This window comes from Pongo pygmaeus, chromosome 13, assembly GCF_028885625.2.
Source record: "Pongo pygmaeus isolate AG05252 chromosome 13, NHGRI_mPonPyg2-v2.0_pri, whole genome shotgun sequence".
In the NCBI taxonomy this organism is placed as follows: Eukaryota; Metazoa; Chordata; class Mammalia; order Primates; family Hominidae; genus Pongo; species Pongo pygmaeus.
In genome coordinates, this window is record NC_072386.2 from 21,237,814 (window position 1) to 21,251,450 (window position 13,637).

Consider the following 13,637-nt stretch of genomic DNA (forward strand, 5'->3'; position numbering starts at 1 on the left):
CTTGCTGCTGCAGATACACAAGAGTGACATCTAGTGGCCATGTAAGCCAACTTCAGACATTTACAGAGCCGTGTCGTGTTTTTAGAAGCAGCTGCACAGGTCTCTTTCTTCACCGCTAACTGCATAGTTCATGGAATTTCTCTCCAATATCCCTGACCCCACTCATCCAGCATCTGCTTGGATACCTCCAGTGATAGAGAATTAACACTTCCAGGTTCTAGCTGTTTCATTCGGCTCTACTAGCAAATTCTTCCTTGAATTGTGCTAACATATACGTGTCTCCATTAACATCTGTCTCCGATAGCATCTTCCAGTCCTAATTCAGCTTCGTGCCTTTACATGAAATACACCTTATCTCTTCTTTCTTCCGATATATAAAGATTGTTCTCCTGGTTCCTGGGTCTTTTTCCCTCCAGCATAAATAGCCCCCATACTTCCACCTGTGCCAAAATCACCCAGTTTACCCAACTGACAGGTACTAAATTGTGTCCACAGTATCATCTGTTTAATTCCAGTGTGACATTTCTGAAAACACCTTGGGAATAATAATGATGGTGCTAAGCTAACCGTGTTTCTCCAGGGCAGTGGAGATCTGTCTGGCAGAGAGGGATGCTTGAACAAGCCTGCCTTCTTGTGAGGCTATCCTCCACTCACTTTCTCTTCCTTGAGGAATGGCATCATATCCATTTATATTACAAATTACATTATTATAGTGCAACTGTTAAGTCAGAAATTACGTCGCTTCCTCTAGGAACAGTGGCACCTTTCACTCCCACTCTCTTTTGGGTGTCAAGGGGAGGCAAAACTATTATATTATTATACTTAATCATACAGACAAATGTATTATTTTAAAAATCACAGTTCTGGGTTAGTGGGTGCTTTAGGCTTTTATTCTAGTGACCATATGCCCTATGAAATCTTTAAGTTAAAACTCCAAATATAAAGTATATCTGCTTTGGCTGAAATGGATGTGGGGGCAGAATAGATGTGGGGGGCAGGGGATGGAGTTGGGCTCCATCTGCTCAGCCTACCCTTCATCCCCATCCCCAGGGTCCCCAGTCCACAAGCACCACCAAACACGAATCTGATCCAAACCACTGGTGCCAAGAAAAGTAGACATTTTGTAAGGATATTTTGTTCCACTCCCAGAAATAAATGTGAAAATTTGGGGGGGAAATTTATATTCTAAGAAAAAACAGATTACCCAGTTAACCATTAAAAAGACAGACAACTTAAAATACCAATTACCTAAGGAGAAGTTGAGAACTTGTCAGTTACCACCTTAAGATGTTCCAGGCCATCTGTTTCTACAGACGAGTGGTAATAAACATTCAAGGAACAAAAGGTTTTCAATACTGTTTAAACAACTTCAGAGAATAAAGTGAGAAAGATATCTTCCAAATTGCTTTAACCAAGCCAGCATAACATTGATGCCATACCATTAAAAACATAACAAGGAAGTACAGGACAGGAAAACACCACCTTTTCCTTTCCTATCTCATCTATTTACCTATGTGAGTATGTATGTAGATGCACGCATACATATAAAATAGAATTCAGCAGCACATAGAAAGAATACTAAACCATAGCCTAATGGACTTATTTTTAAAAAATAAAGCTAGAATAATTTAAGGATATGTATTGGTATAATTCTCTACGTTTATAGGTTAAATAGATCCTCAAAACTATTTGAAAAAGTTGAACATGAATTTCTTAGTTTTAAATTCCTTCTAATAAAATAGGAATGGATGTGTTCTTTAATAAAATTAAGTTTATATCTCTAGTGAAAAGTATGTGTCATGCCTAATGGTGAATCAAATCAAATCTGTTACACTTTAACACTTTTCTGGATATACCAACCATTGAATTAGAGAGTAGAGATAAATAAATAAAAGGTGAAACTAGAAGAAAGGTAAAGAATAATATTATTATTGTTAGCTGATACACTCATAATTTTATACCTGGATAAAACAGTAAAATCAATCAAAAGGCAATTTTGAAAAACAGTATGAGAATTCAATAACAAAGCTGCATACAAAATTAATATGCAAAAATCCAGGTTCTAGAGGGGAAAGGGGGAAAAGGGAAGGGGGAAAGAGGGGGAGGAGAGAGAGGGGAAGAGAAAAAGACAGAGGAAGAGAGAGAGAGAAGGAGAAAGGGGAGGAGATTTGGGGGAAGAAAAAGGAGGAAAGAGAGAGGGAGAGACAAGGAAAGAGGAAGAGAGGGAGAGGGAGAGAGAAGGAGAGAGACAGAGAGAAACCGGTTGTCTTGGACTCTTGAGTCTTCGGCAGCAGTCATCACCTTCCTCCCTACCAGCTAAACAGGGCCTTTTCTCATCTAGCTTGAGGCAAAATCTGCCTTTTTCTCCACCGTGATGTCATAAGAAAAGATCATGGTCGTATAGCTTGTCCCCTTTCTAGCAATAAGAACCCACATATTTCTTTCAGGGGGAAAGATATGGAAGAATTTTTATAGAGACTATGCAGCAAGATTTTGAAACAGAGATTTCAAGTGGTTTATCATAGAAGGTATCTAGAACACAATCCTATAGGGATTCCATGGATCATTATCAATTCTCTGTCCCTCCCTAATCAGATTAAACTGTTGTTGAGAGAAGGGGCGTATGGGTTATGCCACAGTATTTAGACAAAAGAAAATAAACAGGTGCAAATTTATACTATTCCAAGTAATTCAACTGGAATGGGAAGAAATGGAAAAGAAATGAAACAGGAGCTCAAGGTTGGTTGATAACACTGATTGCTCTTGGTATAACTGAGATGGAGTAGAGACTCCTCCTAGGGACTTGCAGGCACCAAAGCATAGAAATAAAGTAAAATCTTGAATTCCTTTGAAGGAAATTCCAGGGACCTAGCTAGCCTTAGGAAGTAAATGAGCAACTCGATAAGCTAGAAGGTAATAGTAGCTTAAAACAATAGCCAAGGAAGTTAGAGTCAGGAGAACGTTTGGTTCCCTATAGAAACTAGAGATAACATCTTAACATATGTCCCTGAGTTGTTTTCTAGAAACCCAGATTCTTACCAAACGAATCCTCTGGCACACAGACCTCAGATAAGGGGGAACTGAGGGCTGAACTCTAATGGTTGTCCTTTATTCTAGATTTCTTCCTGAGAGGCCTGGAAGAGGTCACACCCACCAGCCAGGGCTAACATTCTTTTCCGTTGATAACAAATTTTTAGACAAAGCCTCACTTCCTTAACCAAGTCAGAAAATCTTCAAGTCGGCAGGATACGGTGGCTCACGCCTGTCCCAGCACTTTGGGAGGCCAAGGCTGCAGGCAGAATCACCTGAGGTCAGGAGATAGAGACCAGCCTGGCCAACATGGCAAAGCCCCGTCTCTACTAAAAATACAAAAATTAGCTGGGCGTGTTGGCACGCGCCTGTAATCCCAGCCAGTCGGGAGGCTGAGACAGGAGAATCACTTGAACTCGGGAGGTGGAGGTTGCAGTGAGCAGAGATCACGCCACTGCACTCCAGCCTGGGTGACGGAGACTCCGTCTCAAAAAAATACAAACAAAAAAGAAAATCTTCGAATCCTCCTATAACCTGTGGGCCCCTCCTAATCACCCCCAAAACACACATACACATGCTTTGAGATGTCCTGCCTTTTTAGGTTAAACCTAATAATATTGATTTATGACTTTGCCTCCTCACCTTTATTTTTAATTTTTTATTTTTTTGAGATGTAGTTTCACTCTTGTTGCCCAGGCTGGAGTGCAGTGGCGCGATCTTGGCTCACCGCAATCTCCGCCTCCTGGGTTCAAGTGATTCTCCTGCCTCAGCCTCCCTAGTAGCCGGGATTACAGGTGCAGGCCACCACACCTGGCTAATTTTTGTATTTTTAGTAGAGACAGGGTTTCACCATGTTGGCCAGGCTGGTTTTGAACTCCTGAGCTCAAGTACTCCACCCACCTCGGCCTCCCAAAGTGCTGAGATTACAGGTGTGAGCCACCGTGCTCAGCCAGAAAACTTTTTTATTATTACAGTTTGGATGGTGCACATTTGAAAATGATCAATTTCCCTGCTTTCTTAAGCAGAGCTTATTGGTTATAATGTTACATTGTGAGTGAGTCACAGTTATCATTTATGACTATTGTAAGGTGATTGTGCAGGATAAAAGTGGCATCTCCCAAGGGACACACTTGGGGTCCAAAAGAGGCTACTTGGAATTGGCACCACTGGGGGTCAGGATGGCTAAGACAGAACCCGTCTCAGTTCAGGTGGTGGCTCTAGTGATACCAGCCCAGAACAGGATGGAGGAGAGGCTCCTCAGTGCCATCCTGCTGAAAAACAGAGTCCAAGAGTAAGCTCCCCTTCTCTGGGACAAGATAGTGTTTTGTCCTAAATAATAATAATAATTGCTTTGGAGAGATGTGCTTGCTCACAGATAACTTGCATGGTTACGATTCTTGCTGGTGAAATTAGGATCTATTCCTCCCACTTCAGAGTTGACAGACTTGGGCAGAGGGGAGTCTCCATTAACTTTTGGGCAAAGCCTGAGCTCTGGAGTTTTCCACTGAGAGGCGGAAAGGATAGAGTTCCCAAAGGAAGGGACGTGTGGCTTCTGGGCGTGTGAGCTGCAGAGGAGCTGTTAGGAGCAGAAAGGGTGTGAGGAGGAGATAGAAAGAGGTCAGGAGAGAGGGAGCCTCTAAAGGTCTCAGCCTGGAGTTTCCTCTCCTTAGCTGCAAAGACCAAGGCCTCATCCTTCCGCTGCTGTGCTCTGAGACACCCACCTGGCCCTTCAGTAATTCAGCTGGTCTAGGGAGGCTGGGAAGCTTGAGACAGGAAGGTATTTGCTTCCTGATTGCCACAGGCTGAAATGGAGTTCAGCGTCAACCACCTTCTCTCCCCTCCTCCACCCACATTTTTAAAATATCTGTGGCAGTGCCACCCCTGAGCACTAGTGGCCATTGACAGGTGGCATTCCAGGCCTATAAGACTGAGTGGCTTGTTCCTGATGGTCCTCAACCTCTCTGCCCTACACACTCACCCCATTACTTCCCAGGGCTGCAAGGGAGGGACTCACCTCCACACCCACACTAGAGTCTGTTTTCCGTTTCTAGTTTCCTCCCTCATTCTCAAGCTGTCAGCAGTAAATTCAAACCTGTTTTTATTAAAAAGAATGGGGACACTTACGTGGTTATTTTAGCCAAGATGCATATTCTAAATCTAATCATGATGAGACATTGCACAAACCCCAATTTTATAAAACACCTGGCCTGTATTCCTCAAAAATGTCAATATTATGAAAGACAAAGTATGGCTGAGGAACTGTTCCAGATTAAAGGAATCAAAGAGATGTGATGAAAACACGGAACATATGATCCTGGGCTGGATACTATACTGGAAAGTGTTGCTATAACTGTATTGGCTATAACTGTGGCAACCATTGACATTTGAATGTGAACTGTAGATAAGACAATCATATTGTAGCAATGCTGAATTTCCTGAGTTTGATCATTGTAGTGGAATACAGTGAAAGAATATATTTGTTTTTATGGAATACACATGACATACACAACCTACCTCGAAATCGTTCAGAAAAACTATGTATGCACACACACAGAGAATGATAAAGCAAAGCAAGTGTAGTAAAATGTTAACAAGTTGATAGACTGCATATGGGTTTCTTTATATGATTATTGCAACTTTTCTTTAAGTTTGAAATTCTTTCAAAGAAAATAAATGTCAAAAAGAAAGTGATGAGGAACTCCAAAAAAAAATCGTGGAAGGACTATTTAAATATCAGCAATTCAAATAAACTTGAAAAAGTTCAGCATCACTAACAACCCAAGTGGTGCAAAATGGTACATTAAAAATCGAATCCCATTAACCTACTGCAGAAAAGGATAATATAATATCCATTTTTGGTCATGGATCAGTGACACAGGAGCCCTTGTCCCTGCTGGTAAGTGGACACTGTTTTTGAAAAACAATTTCGGACTTTAAAATGCTCTTATAAGGCCAAGTATGGTGGCTCACACCTGTAATCCCAGTGCTTTATAAGGAGGTCAAAGTGGGAGGATCATTTGAAGCCAGGAGTTGGAGACCAGCCTGGGCAATATAGCAAGATGCCATCTCTTTAAAAAAAAAAAAAAAAATTTTTTTAGGGCCGGGTGCAGTGGCTCATGCCTGTAATCCCAGCACTTTGGGAGGCTGAGGCAGGCAGGTCACTGGAGCCCAGGAGTTTGAGACAGTCTGGGCAACATGGCGAGACCCTGTCTCTACAAAAAAAAAAAAAAAAAATTAACTAGATGTGATGGCAAGCACCTTTAGTCCCAGCTATTCAAGGACCTGAAGTGGGAGGATCACTTGAGCCCAGGAGTTTGAGGCTGCAGTGAGCCGTGATCATGTCACTGCATTCCAGCCTGGGTGACAGAGTGAGACTCTGTCACATGAATAAACAAATAAAATATTCTTTTCCTTCTTCTTTTTGAGACAGGGTCTCGCTCTATTGCCCAGGCTGGAGTCCAGTGGTACGATAATGGCTCACGGCAGCTTCAACCTCCTGTGCTCAAGCAATCCTCCCACCTCAGCCTCTGGAGTAGCTGTGACTACAGGCACACACCACCACGCCTGGCTAATAAAATGCTCTTATACTTAGACCTCATAATGGAATTTAAAAAAATTTATCCTAAAGAAAAAAAAAATCAGAGATAGAGATAGAGATTTTATGGCTGGGTGCTGTGGCCCACCCCTCTAATCCCAGCACTTTGGGAGGCTGAGGTGGGCAGATCACGAGGTCAGGAGATCGAGACCATCCTGGCTAACACGGTGAAACCCCGTCTTTACTAAAAAATACAAAAAAATAGCTAGGCGTGGTGGCAGGCGCCTGTAGTCTCAGTTACTCAGGAGGCTGAGGCAGGAGAATGGCGTGAACCCGGGAGGTGGAGCTTGCAGTGAGCCGAGATCGCATCACTGCACTCCAGCCTGGGAGACAGGGCGAGACTCCGTCTCAAAAAAAAGAAAAATCTCTATGATGTAATTTACCATGGAGAAAAACAGCATCATCTAAATGTCCCAAAATAGCATAATGGTTAAGTAGATGATAGTATACTTATACATGAAAAAAGCCAGTTTTTCATACAGACCCTTACCAAGAAGAAAATATAAGGAAAAAAAGTGTTCCTCTATATTAGCAATAAAATGGAGGCAAAATGCCTTAGAATAAAGTTAAGAATCCACAGTATGTACATAAATAAGAACATAATACTCTATTGGAATAACTCGAAGAAATATTTTTAACAAATTTAAAGATAAATTTGGACACGAAATCTCAAGGCTGGGCGTGGTGGCTCATACCTGTAATCCCAGCACTTTGGGAGGCTAAGTTGCGCAGATCACTTGAGGCCAGCAGTTTGAGACCAGCCTGGACAAGATGATGAAACCCTGTCTCTACCAAAATTACAAAAATTAGCCAGGTGTGGTGGCACGTGCTCGTAATCCCAGCTACTCGGGAGGCTGAGGCAGGAGAATTGCTTGGACCTGGGAGGCGGAAGTTGCAGTGAGCTGAGATCGCCATCTGGGCAACAGAGCAAGACTCTGTCTCCAGAAAGACCAAAAAAAAAAAAAAAAAAAAAAGAAAAAGAAAGAAAGCAAGAAAAGACATCTCAAAAACGTAAACTAAGTCCTCTAAATTAATAGATAAATTCAATGCAACCTCAATCACTAACAAGCTAATTCTAATTCACATAAACAATTATACATAAATTAATTCATATAGAAAACTTGTCTTGGAAAATGATCAGGAGGGGAAAACTAATCCCACTAGATATCAACATATATAAAAGTTACAGTGATAAAAACTTTGGTACTGGTAAAGAATAAATAGATCAATCGTTGGTACAGAATAAAGTCTAGAACTAGACCCAAGGATATATGGCCATTTAATTTGTGATAAAGTTAATGTGCTAATCGTTAATCTATTGTCCCCCCCGCTTCTGAAGTATGCCTCTATACTCAATTTGTGACGTGGCTGAAACTCAAAACCCATTTCTACTTTGGCAGGTGACTCCCTGTAGACCGACCCACAGGGGGCGCAAGAGGGAGCGTGGAGGACCAGACGAGGGAAAAGATTCTTTTTTTTCTCTCTCTCTTGGGAAAAGAGGGAAGAGCTTCTTGCTCCTTCCGGTTTGCTTCCTGTTCCTGTCCGCTTAGCCCCGCAGTGTTCATTGGTTGGTCCTATATCCTGGTTTCTCCACACTTTCACAACCAGGCTCATTGTTTAGGATCTCAGTTCCAGAATGCCCTTTCTCAAACACCGAAATGAATTCCAAAGAGACCAAAGATTAAAATATAAAAAATAAAATATTATGGATTCTAGATGACAGGGGTAAGGAGGAATCTGGGAAAATGGCAGTTCTGTGACATCCACGATGCATCCCGACCCAGCCGCAGCCCAGCTGCTCTGTTCTCCTAAGCTAGGGAGCTGCTGAGGCTGAAACGTGTGGGCAGTGCCAGTGGCTCGGGTGGGTGCATACCAGACAGGAGTGGAACAGGAATTTTCACCTCTGTGCCAGAGGAGATCCTGGAAACAAGCCTCAAAAAGTCTTGGGGCAAGAAAAAGGAGGAATACTGTGGTATCTAGGAGTCAGTTTGAACAGGCCATGGCTACAGAGGGGCAGGGCTGTGGCTTCCATGTCAGTGTTGCTGAAAGAGCTAGAGGTCTGGGAGGAGTCTCCCTGTCCTCAAGGAGGAGCTGAGTTCTCTCTCCCCAAGCAGGGGATGTCCCAGGTGTTACCAGCCCTTCCAACTTGGGGCCTATTAAAGGATTGATAACTGGCCAGTGGCTCACACCCCTATCCCCATGGGCAGACTATGGTGTCTGCCCCTCTCTCGGGATAGCCGCTCCCTAAAGACCTCTAGCAGCTGGGAACCCAGCAGCCAGACACAAGAGCAAACAGAACCAGAGAAACATGTCTCCTAGTGTAATTGAACTGCTGGAGGAATCAGAACATGCCAAGAGCACTCAAGGAGCTCTAAGTCCAGTATTTAAAAAAAAAAAAGTCTCTCTGATAAGACAGCAGGTTGAACACTTGCATATAGTGAAGTTAGCTAAGAGAGAAGACACTATGCGATACAGTTCAAGGGGAATTCGAGGGCAGACGAGGACTTTCTTTAGGGGGTGGGGGTGCAGACAAGAAAGGTTTAAAAGTGTTCAGAGAAGGAAATGCAGGGATTTGAATCCAACTCTAACTCCAAAGCCCATGCCCTTTTCTCTGGCAGCACTTTGCTAGGATCTGGTAGGGCCCAGAGACAAGTAAGAATAGAGCTTGCTCTCCTGGTATTTTAGAACAGAGACAGAGCAAGCAGATGAAGGTCAGTTATCCCATTCTTCTCCCAGAAGGGCTTTCACTGCCCAACACAGCTCAGGTCTTCCTTTCACAAAACAAACTCTCAGGTGGACTCTGGCTGGCAGAGGTATATCTCAGCCCTGTTCTTTAAAAGTCACTAAGTCAACAGCATTTTGGTAATTCCTACAGCAGCTTCGTAGAAGTCCTAAAACTCTTCTGTACCCACACCCCATGTCCCTCAAGTCTGGCTGAAAGAAAACAGGAAAGATTTGAGGCCCTGGGGCCCTTGGCAAAAAGCCTATGTGTGGCAGAGGTTTGTCTGCAGCCTCCCTGACTTTCGCCACATCTACCTCGTAAGGACTTAACTGACTGTCTCAGAGTAAGACCCTAAAAAGAGAATTTGAGGTGTTGACTCTTTTTGACCCCCATCATCCCAATTACATACTTATCCACATAACAGCTCAGTGACAACTTCTTGCCATTATGGCTTTGAAAGCTTCTACTACATCCCAGACAAGGACTCCTTTTTCTCCCCCCAGTACAACAATGTTTTTATCCAATGACATATGCTACAAGAATATTCTGACTTTCTGATTTCAGGCAAGGACACACTCACCAACTTATTACTTGATGCAGCAAGTCCCAGTCAGAGAATATCATATGAAACAAATAGGAATTATTTGCAAGAATCCAAAACATAGGCTGCATCCCCAGCCCACCGCCATGGTCACCTACAAGCTAGTACTGATCAGGTGTGGTGAGAGCATGTGGAACCTGGAGAATCACTTCAGCAGCTGGTACAATGCCAATCTAATCCCGGTAGGCCACAAGGAGGCAAAGCGCAGCAGGCAGGCTCTGCGAGATGCTGGCTATGAGTTTGACATCTGCTTCCCCTCAGTGCAGAAGTGAGCGATCAGACCCTCTGGACAGTGCAAAATGCCATTGATCAGATGCGGCTGCCAGTAGTGAGGACTTGGTGCCTCAAGGAGTGGCATTATGGGGGTCTGACTGGCCTCAATAAAGCAGAAACTTCTGTGAAGCATGGTGAGACCCAGGTGAAGATCTGGAGGCGCTCCTGTGATGTCCCACCACCTCCGATGGAGCCCGACCATCCTTTGTACAGCAACATCAGTAAGGATTGCAGGTATGCAGACCTCACTGAAGATCAGCTATCCTCCGGTGAGAGTCTGAAGGAAATAGTTCCTCAGATCAAGGAGGGGAAATGGGTACGGACTGAAGCCCATGGCAACAGCCTTCGGGGCCTTGTTAAGCATCTGGAGGGTCTCTCTGAAGAGGCTATCATGGAGCTGAACCTGCCGACTGGTATTCCCATCATCTATGAATTGGACAAGAACTTGAAGCCCATCAAGCCCATGCAGCTTCTGGGGGATGAAGCAACTGTGTGTAAAGCCATGGAAGCTGTGGCTGCCCAGAGCAAGGCTAAGAAGTGAAGGCCAGCAGGCATGCTACTGTCCCCCGGAACACCCTCCCTGGCCATCCCTTCCTCTGCCCCTGCCACCTGCACATGTCACACTGACCACATCTGTAGGCATCTTATGTTGTAGCTGCAGATGGGGACCAGTGGCTCACATTTTCATTTTAGCCATTTGTCTCCTGCACCTACTACCTTCGTACAATCTAGTCAGAATAGCAGTTCTAGGTCACAGGTTCTCAGTCCAAGCTGAGGAAAAGCTCCCCTTGTCCAAGAGACTTGAAAGGTAGTGACTTGGGTTTTTGCCAGTGTTTTGTTTACTAAGGACTTGTGGGGAGGAACCATGCTAAGCCATGACCAATGAGGAGAAGCAGGAGCGCCTATCTGCCCTCGGGAGCCAGTTCTCTGCTCTTCTGCAGTCAAGCCATTGCCTGGGGGCTCTAGTCATTCCAGTGGAAGATGAATGTAACCTGCATGGTGATGTGACAAACAACATTTCCTCCCCGACCCCAGAGGAGCTGGCTCTAGAAGGTTGGGATCAATCCTGAATTTAGTTTATGTGTTACATTTACTCTTACCAAAAAAAAAAGTATAGTATATGTAAATAATACAAAACAGTAACCCTTCTGGTGTTTCACGTGGTGGTTGAAATAGTCCCACATGTGGTCATCAGAAAATAAGCCATTCCTCATATCAAGGTGGGATAAGCTCTGAGGGGTAGGAGTGCCTCCTGCTGTGTGTTTTAGAATCCTTCACCTGCCTTGTTTCATAGCAGTGAAATGCCTCTTTGTCCTGTCCAAGGGTGTCTTTCACTGACTGATTTCTGAATCATGTTTTAGTTGCTTGGCCCTGCCACAAGGGCCTAGTGTTCATTTAAGCACAACTGTACTAAATCCTTTTTCTGCACATGCCTGTAATCCCAGCTATTGGGGAGGCTGAGGCAGGAGAATCGCTTGAACCCGGGAGGCGGAGGTTGCAGTGAGCCAAGATTGTGCCATTGCCCTCCAGCTTGGGCAACAAGAGCGAAACTCCATCTTCCAAAAAAATAAAAAATAAAGGAGTGATGTGCAATACAATTTTTTTAAAAAAGAATCCCAAACATATTGGCATGCAAGGGGGATGAAGAGATAGGTAGCATCTTCTGTGATATGTCAGTGGGCTGTGCACGTGCACTATTTTTTACATTATTTGAAGCATTCACGTACTTAGTTTTTATTTTGCCCTAAAAGTATTTTTTGTGCTATGATTTTATTTGTGGTGCCCTTTGAGGGCAAGATGATTATGAAGCCTCAAAATGTTGAAAAATTGTTGAAGAAAACAGTACAGAAAGAGGATTGCACCTGCCAAAGAATGACCTCTCCGATCCCTTCTCTACCAACCCACTCACATCTTTCTTCCTCCCTTGAGAGTAAAATATGCTCCATTATAGTATCTTTCACATATAAATGCCTTCTACCTATGTGCTTCTACCTACGTACTTTCTAATTATTGTTTCTTACATAAACTTGCTTTCATTGTTCAGTCAATAGATTTTTCTATGTGTGAATATTGAGGATATCATTGGTAAGAATGAAATGCATCATAAGTTTCCCATTAAAATAAATGGAAATATTTTTCTATCTAATGATTTATTTTCCCCTGAGCAGCAAGGTTTTTCAGGAAAGAATTGACATCTTTAAGGAAAGGATAGGTGTCTTATATGTTCTGTATATGCGATGCTCCCTACAGAGTAAAAGTGAAGTCACATTGCCTCCATGGAGCTCATGGCTACTATTTGGGGAATCAGTTGAAGCAGCTGGAAAACTTAAGTCCCTGGGATGACTAGACATGTCCCTATTCCTTGCTGCAGGCAGGAAGACAGCATTCTCAACATGTTGCATTTGTGATCAGAGGGACCAAGATTTGGCCTCTCACCACTAAGAGGAAATGACCTAGAGACCTACGGACTGTGCCCCATGAAGTCAAGTTAACATAAGGGAAAAGGTGTGTATCAGCAAGGATTAGGCTTAACTGCAAATAATAGAGTCTCACAGAAGCACTGTTTAAACCAGACAGCAGTTTATTTCTCTGTCCTGTGTAAAGACTGAAGCATTGGCAATCTGGGACTGTGGTAGGAGCTCTATTCCTTCAAATCCTCAGGGTCTCAAACTCCTTCTAGCTTACTTCGTAATCATCCCTACGGTGTGGTCCTTACCTCACAGTCTAAGAAGGCAGCAAGAGCTCCAGCTGTCACACCACATTCCAAGCAGTAGGATAGAAAGAGTGACAATGAGGAAGGGATGCAAAGGCTGCATACGAGCTGTCGTCTAAGAAACGTTTCTCTAGAAGCTACCATGCTTTAATTCTGCTTGTAACTTATTAGCCTGAACTTATTCATGTGGCCACAGAAGATGCAGTTCACTGCAGAAGATGCTGAAAAATAAAGCCTTAATTCTGGGCGGCCATGTTTCTTAGTCAGCTTGGGCTGACTATAGGCTTAAACAACAGACACTTATTTCTCACCATTCTGGAGGCCTGGGAAGTCCAAGATCAAGGTACCAGCTGTTTCTGTTTCTGGTGAGGGCTCTCTTCTGGCTTGTAGATTTTGAGCTTCTTGCTGCATGCCTTTCCTGGGTGTGCAGGTGTGGGAGGAGAAAGGGAAAGAATGATGTTGATCAGAAAGAGCGTGATCAGCTCATTCTTTGCCCTTAAGTCTTATTCGGGTTCTGATGAAGTGGACAATATAACTCTAATTTGGATTATGGGTACTATTTCCTTATGTGCATCTGAAATAATAAATTATGTATTTATATGTGGACTTAGATTCTTTGGCTGTTTCCAGACAACAAGAATGTCTTTCATCTTTTGTGACATATTCCCAAAAGGTATGACAATAAAATCTTCACTTTTATATC

General features: G+C 43.4%; 1 protein-coding gene across 1 annotated transcript; it reads left to right on the top strand.

Annotated features, from left to right (window-relative positions):
- The first annotated feature begins 10,034 nt into the window (after positions 1 to 10,034).
- LOC129044569 (phosphoglycerate mutase 1-like) lies at positions 10,035 to 10,762 on the top strand. The gene is given in 2 exon segments (XM_054502557.1): positions 10,035 to 10,224; positions 10,227 to 10,762. Coding segments are annotated over 2 exon segments (726 nt in total).
- The last annotated feature ends 2,875 nt before the right edge of the window (positions 10,763 to 13,637 follow it).